General features: G+C 32.8%; 1 protein-coding gene across 1 annotated transcript; it reads right to left on the bottom strand.

Annotated features, from left to right (window-relative positions):
- Positions 1 to 7,543: 7,543 nt before the first annotated feature.
- On the bottom strand, positions 7,544 to 8,288 carry LOC131038482 (ethylene-responsive transcription factor ERF024-like). Its single transcript, XM_057970924.2, has one exon. The coding sequence runs from the start codon at positions 8,267 to 8,269 to the stop codon at positions 7,544 to 7,546; it is 726 nt and encodes a 241-aa protein (XP_057826907.2). The 5' UTR covers positions 8,270 to 8,288.
- Positions 8,289 to 8,564: the final 276 nt, after the last annotated feature.

The raw sequence follows: 8,564 nt of genomic DNA, 5'->3' as shown, positions 1-8,564 counted from the left end.
TCTGTATGGACATGCTCTTGGATTCATCTATGGTTAGGGTGCTTTTGGATGCATACTTTCATCCCTATTTTTATTCTATTACTGATATGGATAATGCTTTGTCTCTCTATCATTTTGAGTTTGGCATTTTTCCTTATGGCGGTTTCCTATCTCATTCTCAATTACTATCTTCTGGCTAGCACAATGAACTTCTTTCAGTTATGAGAGAAGGCTTGATTTCTAAGCTTTATGATGATACTATGTTTGCTCTGGTAGCTTTTTTAGATCATGTTTCTCCAAATATCTTGGCAGTGGATGTTAATGTGTTTTCAAGTATTCACTTTCTACTGGATTCATTGAATGCAGTGATGTCTTCTCCAACTTCAGTTTTGCCTCTTTAGATTGTGGCTCCTACAGCTCAGAATGATGTTATTATCCACCCTTTCTCTCCTCCGTTGGAAAGCACCAGCTCTTGGTTTCTACATTCTTGATGTTATATTCTCTCATTCATAGAGATTTTGTACTCATACACTCTGGGGGGTTGGGTTTTTTGTCGACTAATATGGCTTTTGGAGAATCTTTTCTCTTTGATCCTTGTTCTTATCTAGCTTTATTATGTATGAGCAAGACCGGAGGTTTTCTTTACCTGGTTCCTTCCTACTAATGCTCTTTGAACCAGGTTGTAAAAATTTTAAATATGAATAAAATTTAGTGGTTCTCCAATTTTTTTTAAAAAAAACAAAAAAAACTTTGATTCTTATATAAATACCAAAACATTCATCATACCTATTTGTATATACATTTATATAAAAGAAACCTAATAAAACTAAAATAATAGGTATATACATTTATGTAAAAGAAACCTAATAAAACTAAAATAGATATCTGAAATAAACCTATTTTCTAACATGTCGACCTCAAAACATCTATCTAATCTATGTCACAAAATCTTTCTTATTTCAAAACAAATCTCACGAGTAAAATGGTCTTCAATAGAAAATTTGTCAACATCTCAGTACATAAATTAACCAATTAAAGTTGATGCCTAATCATGTTTGAAGAGCAGGCAGGGTATACGGTATCTTTGACTATAATAGTTTTATTTCTATGATTAGCGTTCTCATCTCCATATATGCAGTCAAAAGTACAGTTTTGGATTATTTAAGTCTGTGCGAAGATCCCCACAGATCCATTTTTGCGTACAACAAACACGTTGTGAAATAGACGTAGTTAATTTAAATCGTTTCAGAGCTAGAATGGTCCATATTTAGAGGAAATGGTCAAGCATTTTCATGACAGGAATAGCATTGAGGATCCAGTTGTATATATTTATATACACATATGGAGTAGTTTAAAGACGTGACACTTTTTCGTCTCTTATTGCCAGATGATTCCCCTAATTCTATTTTGGAATTTCTTATACTGGCTTAGGAAATTTCTTATGAGTTTCATTTGGCTAATTTAATGAAGAATATAACGACTGTAGCTCAGATAATTCTTCAAATCTCTAAAGCGTAGGCTTGGATGACGCAGATTGGAATCACATGGAAATGGAAAACAATAAAAAAGAAAAAGAAAATTCCAAAACGGTAGGGGATTCATGAAAAGGAGAAGATAGTGTACCGTTTTATTATTATGAGAAGTTTAGAGTTGATTGTAACTTTTGATTTGTTTTATGTTTGATATTTTGAGAGGCAGTCAGAGTCATAGTGACAATTAAGGAATCTCATGTAAATGTATATAAAAGTAAAAACACAATTCATATATATGTTAAAACTAAAATTAAATTAAGAAATATATATGTTAAAAGAGTCACATTTAAAAGTTTCACGTATATAAAAGTAAAAATACAATTCATATATATGTTAAAATTAAAATTAAATTAAGAAATATATATGTTAAAAGATTCACATTTAAAAGTCTCATGTTTATATTATGTATTAGAATTTTTTTATTTATGATAGAAATTCTAGTAAATTATGTTTTAGGTGGATGTATGTGTGTGCACATGTATTTGAATTATTATAATAGTGAATGTTTTATAACTATGTAAATTATAATTATTTTTATGTTTACTTTCTATTAAGATAACTGGGGAAGGGCCCCAATCCATATAGATCAATACTTAAAACATTAAAATCAAAAAAAGACTTGGAGAGCAAGCCCCCCAAAAAATGAAGAGTCTTAATCAACCACAACAAAATAATGAAATATTTTAGAAAGTTAAAGACATGACACATGATAGCCAAGCACCTAGAGCAAATAATAGCTTAAGTGACAATAGGGCACTAGCCATATAGCCCCAACTATCCAACATATCTTTCAAATCCTCCTCCCTGACTTGAGCAAGTTGTTGCTCTTCTATGTGTTATTCCTACCAACATCCTTTATTGCAGGGCCTTTTCTCTTCTTCCTCTTGATCTTCTTGGAGACAGTCACAACCTACAGAATACATTTTAGGATAAGGAATTAGCTGATCTTTATTAGGTCTTGTATATCACCCTCCAACTTCCCTATCCAATCCCTATTACGTTCACAACCAAGGCAATTCTGGGGAGTCTCTAGGTTTTCCAATCTCATGCTAAGGTCTTATATCTCCACAACCATCCTATGATAGTCATAACCATCCTTAGGTTCCTCTTCAACATCCAAATCCTCATCATCCTCAAAGTATTTAATGCTATTTAGGCTCTCAAGAGCTTCAATCAACTGATATTCCATTGGGCGTGAGTAGGACAAAGAGTCTTCTAGAATCACATTAACAAGGTCTTCCTAAGAATCCTTATTTATTTTCTTCAGAATGCTCCTCACTTTTCTCTTGAAGTGGGGAATTCTCAATTACCTTGGAAATTTTAATAGCCACAAATAATATCGCTAGTCTAGTTGACCTGTGCTCCTATAAGAAGTTGGTGAAACTATCTTTGGTAGGATCATTACATCAAACAAGTCAATGAGAGTGGGAGGGAAACGACAGGGCTATCTTTAGAGAACATGTAGGCCTTTTTGCCATTTTTTCTAAGAGGCTTGGAGCAATAATCACTAGGATTCAACTGAATTTTCTTGCCTTTGCCCGAAGTGGTATTGGAACCAATATCGACAACTAGAGGGGGATTATTACTACCTAGATTGGCAGTTTTCATCCTAGGATGGTTGAGAAAAGATTTCCTAAGGGTAATGAAATGTGAGGAAGATGACACTTCATATTTAAATGCAATTCTTTTTGTGCAATTGAAAGGCACAAAGATGTTTTGGTCCTATTATTAGGGGGATCATGAGTAGGGGTTAGATTCATAATAGGGGTATTTTCTGTATAGAAATTGTATAGACTATAGATCAGGGATTGATGCAATGCGAGATAAACCCCCCTTAGAAGCACATTTTCCTATCGGAATAAAAATCTCGGGGAGACTTATTGTTTGTGATGATGAAGGTGATTCAATGGAGGGAAATGGTAGTTGCTCACAATGGCAAATATCCCTTCCAAAGTAGAGTACTTAATGAGGTGGTAGCTCATGCCATCCCAAGGAGGTTGTAAGTTCTCCTAGTTAATCTTTTTCTCGTGTCTTTAAGGCATTTCCCAGTTGTTTTGTGTTTGTTTTCAAAGAGTGATTTATTAAATATTTACATATTGATTGATGTCATAATCTCGTGTTTAGAAAAAAGTCATTTTTCTAGTCTTCACCTATCCATATACACTCACACTTCATACACTCTATATCTTATTGAATTTGAAAATGTTATATTAATAACATTTATTACATCCTTAAGTCATTTTAAAAGTGTGAAATTGATTCTACATTTTAATCTTTTAATAAGAACTTTAAAAAATTCAAACTCAAACGACAAACTCCCACCCATTGTAGTAGTGATTATGAATCAACTAAAAATATATTTGCATGATTGTTTTCCATGTGGATTTCTATTTGAAGAAATTTATTTGGATTTATTTTACATTATATCACTTTTGAACATCCTTTCTATTCCTAGAAGGAGTAGTAATTGGAAGAAAGTGTTGAACTTGCCTAGGATAAATGGTTGAATCTTATTGTCTTTTATCATTAGCATGCCCATAAAGGTAATATTTTTTCAAGGTTTATTCTCTAGTCTACTAAAACCTACAAAGTCAATTATTGCTAGAGAAAATACATTATACATAATCTAAGACATTAAATGCATACAAAGGTATTATTTCAAGAATAGTTATGATCAAATTCAAGTGTCATCATAAATGCTATTCATAATCAGTCATTGAGCTAAGTCTCCCAATGCCCTTCACAATTAATTTCCTATCTTATCATTAATTACTAAATTATCTGCAACCATGACAATAATAACATTAGTGTAAGTTCATTTATACTTATCCTATTAGTCTAGACTATATTTGCAAAAAGTTTGTTATCCTTAACTTTTCTGTCCACTTATTTGGTCTTACAAAACCTATTTCACCCTAGGTGTTTTTGGATTTGTGATCTATTTCTTCGTATATAAATCCTCTCCCAATTTAAAAGTATCATTTATTTTATAGTGATACATCCATTTACTTACAAATTCAAGCATAACATATTATGTAGATCCTTTTGCATCCTTGGCGATAACATTAGGGTCTCACATGGAGATTTGACATTCTATTAATATCTCTAATTATTAAGTCTAAAAGTGAACTTTTATTTTTTATTTTCTTATCTTTTATTTATGGCCCAAGCTACTCATGATCTCAATCTTCTATTGAGAAGGATTTCTCATTTAAACCTTAACATGACTACCCAATCCAACAAAACTAGGGTTTATTCTAAATATTAATGATGAAATAGTTGATTGTGATCGTGATACTCAAATTGAAAACAAATAATTAATAAATGAATTTTATACTTTGGCTAACGTAGAAAATTAAACACAAGTAGGTTATATGATTCAAAATGCATTTTTAGTAGACCATTTGAATTTAAATATCTTAGAAATGATTAGTACAAAGATTACTCAACCTATTATGATGTGAGTTCATATATTATCTCTTGCACTTCTACCATTAATTTTCCTTCTAGTATTACTTTTGCCATCACTACTCATCTCCATTTCTATAGACATAATTATATTAGTATACCCCCACAAATGTATACTAAGATAAAAGATAAAAGATATTTTGACAAAAACCATAAATGAAAGTGAAAATCCTTATGACATTCTTGGAAAAATATGTAACTGATATTAACTAAACTTGAGATGTTACAATAGAGATTTGTGATCTGAAATCTAGAACTACATTTGTAATTAAAGGCCTTCAATAAATGATATTTAAAATTTTGAGGGATTGAAATTAGATTGTGCCAATGATCTAATCTAATTTTTTTTTATCATGTCTATTTCATAATCTATTCCTTCATAACTACAAAAATCATTCACTGCATTGTATATCTATTTAGAAAGTAGTGTGGTGTTCAAGAAGACCAGTGAGGAATTGCTATAGTATAACAAAAGAAGTGTTAAAATTCCTTAATCGCAATTAAGGTCCAATGTTTATTTGATAGTGTATCAAAAAGTGAAATAAACCTTAGCAAGGAATGCCAATTATTTGATGTTCAGAACCAGATGAGCCTTATGCCAATTGTAATTGATCATTGAAATATAGACAGTTAAAAGAAACAATAGATATATGCTTTGAAATTAATGTGCTTGATGCCAACAAAGACTGATGCATGCTGTATTTGACACTAAGTAAGATCGATGTGAATTGATTCATATCAAAAGAGATTATTATATGATCACATGTTGATTCAAAGACAAGTATGATTATGTCTTTCAATACTCAGACCTACACACAATTTGTGATTTCTAATGTATATGCCAATGGCCAATACTTCATATGGTAAGATTGTCAGCCTTTTCCAGGAGGAATTTTTAGTTTTCAAACTAGAGTAATTTCAACCATAATCTAGTCTGTAGCACAAAACCATGGATATGATGCAGTCCAAGAAATTTTCAAAGAATTATACCAGGCATACCATAAATTGAAAGATCTCATGTACCAGAATATTAAATTGAAACATAGATGATGTAGGTAGTTGAAGGAGTCAACCAACATAAAAGTGTTCTCTGAACTCCCTTATGATCATTTTAAGTCCTTGCTTAACTTATATGTGTACATTGCTTTACATGTTCTCTTTGTTCTTGTAATTTCTACTGCTCACCCTTAGTTTTCATTGCTTTCACACACTGCAATGACCTGGCTGTGCATGCCTTCGCAAAATTTTACAACTTCCGCTGATTTTACTGAATATATGTTAAAGATGCAGCATACCAACTAAATAAACCTTCTGTTATGAGTAACTTGTGTATACTACTGCATCGCAAGGTGTGAAACGCAGCTGCCTATTTGTATGATGCATTCATTAAATAACAAAAGTAGATTACATTACTTCTCAGGAATTTCTTTTTTTTGGGAAAATTTTACATCTCATCAGTAGGTTGGAAAGTAAGGTAAAAGTAGAAAATAAAATTGTCAAAAGAGCAGTAGGCTCTTCTCTTTGTTATGGTAGATCATTGAATTATATCTGAAAATTGCAACTTTCCATCGATCTTACTGAATATATTTGAAAAATACAGCATACCAACTAAACAAACCTTCTGTTTTGAGTAACATATAATTATATCTGAAAATTACAACTTTCCATCGATTTTACTGAATATATTTGAAAAATATAGCATACCAACTAAACAAACCTTCTGTTTTGAGTAACATATGTAAACTACTGCTTTTTGTGGCTGTTGGGTAGTATTGTTTCTTTTTGCAGTCAGTTTTGTTTCTTAGATCTAAGTTATTTAATGATATTCTAATGCTTTATCTTTAATTCTTTGTTGTAAGGGGTTTCAGATCCCCTCAAAACCTGTTTTTGCTTAATCAAAAACATATGTAAACTGATGCGAAATGCAGCTGCCTGTTTGCAACATGCATTCTTTTAATAACAAAACGAAACTACATGACTTCTCAGGAATTTTATTTGAAAGAAAATATTACATCTCATCAGGAGGATGAATAGTGAGGTAAAAGTAGAAAATAAGAAGGTCAAAAGACAATAGATTCTTCTCTTTCTATTGATAAATTAAATAGATTCTTCTCTTTCTATTGATAGAGTATTGAATTACATTCGAAAGGGTATACCAAAACCAAAAACAATCATACATATCCTTGAAAAAAAACTCATACCTACTGAAGTTTTTATTTTAATTGTCTCTGATATGAGAAACCATATAATATCCAATCAAACTGAAACAGAAAGATTTGCCAACATATATTCAGCTTGTGGCATTTATTATACACCATGACAGCTATAAATATAGTAAACAGCAGCGGCATTCCAGGTATATGATCACAGACTCTCCTCTAAATGAAAAAGCCTACATCATGTCAATACTATGTTATAAATTTGGTCACATAAAACAAATATACAAAATCTTTGATTTCAGTCTTTTCTCTTTTCCTTTTTAGAATGACTGCTAGATATATAGAACAAGGGCGATTAGTAAGTGTTAAAAACAATGAGCAGATGCAAGAATGTTGGGGCAAAATTCAGAAGCCACTCCAAAGAAAACCGAAGGGCTCTGAATCGATGTAGTAATCATCATATATGGAAATGTTAGCATAATCAGAAGATTCATCAAAGCGAGGGGGCGTGAGAAGAAGAGCTTCTGCCATATTTGTTACTAAATTTGGCGACTCAGGTGGGCGCAATTCATCATCAAACTGGACAAACTCAGTCCTAATTCGATTTATAGCTGGGGCTACTTTACCATAGTCATCATCAAGAAAGCAATTTGGCTGCTGGGCTTCCTCCATTTGAATTGGATCAGCCAAATTAAGCATTTGGGATTGCTTCTCATTAGAAGCTTCAATTACAGTAGAAGGGCAAGGCTGGGGAGGATTCATGAAGATTGATGAATGATGACGATTTTTTAGCGCAGTGGTCACATGGGAATAATGCCTAAAGGAAAGGGCTGCCTTAGCAGCAGCAGATTGAATGTCCCTTGGATCTAAGGAAGCAGGGCGAGGGAGAGTGTGGATTAGGTGAGGAAAATTGGGCAAAGCAGATTTCCCCTTCAAGCAGACAGCAGCCACATCATAAGCTCTAGCTGCCATATGGGGCTTATCATATGACCCTAGCCATATCCTACTCTTGGTCCCCGGCTGCCTTATCTCAGAAACCCACTTCCCCCAGCTTCTTCGCCTCACGCCTCTATATGAACGATTCCTCTCCTCCTCGCTATTGAAATCCTTTCTGTCATTCCAAGACTCCATTTATGAAAATTCACACAAAAAATTTAAGTTTTTCTCTCCTTCAGAAGCAAGTATAAAAATTTCATGTGTTGGATAATGGATATACACAATTAATATAGAGAGTGCCGACCGACATGAGCTGAACAGTGAAGGTACAGTGCCCATGGACATATCCTTCATAATCACCACAGCTGGATCCCGCTCAAACTTCATAGTGCCGGAAAAATCAGTGGCCTACTTTTCACTGCGACGAAGCTTCCGGACCAGGCACTCGAGTTTGAAAAATCCCGACTGACTGGGTAAATTAATTCAATCC

The sequence above is a fragment of the Cryptomeria japonica genome, chromosome 9 (assembly GCF_030272615.1).
Source record: "Cryptomeria japonica chromosome 9, Sugi_1.0, whole genome shotgun sequence".
NCBI lineage: Eukaryota > Viridiplantae > Streptophyta > Pinopsida > Cupressales > Cupressaceae > Cryptomeria > Cryptomeria japonica.
Note: the sequence above shows the minus strand (reverse complement) of the source record. Positions and strands in the feature narration are given on the sequence as shown.

Excerpts from the sequence above, each read along its gene's own strand:
- LOC131038482 (XM_057970924.2), bottom strand. The coding sequence starts at position 8,269 with ATGGAGTCTTGGAATGACAGAAAGGATTTCAATAGCGAGGAGGAGAGG.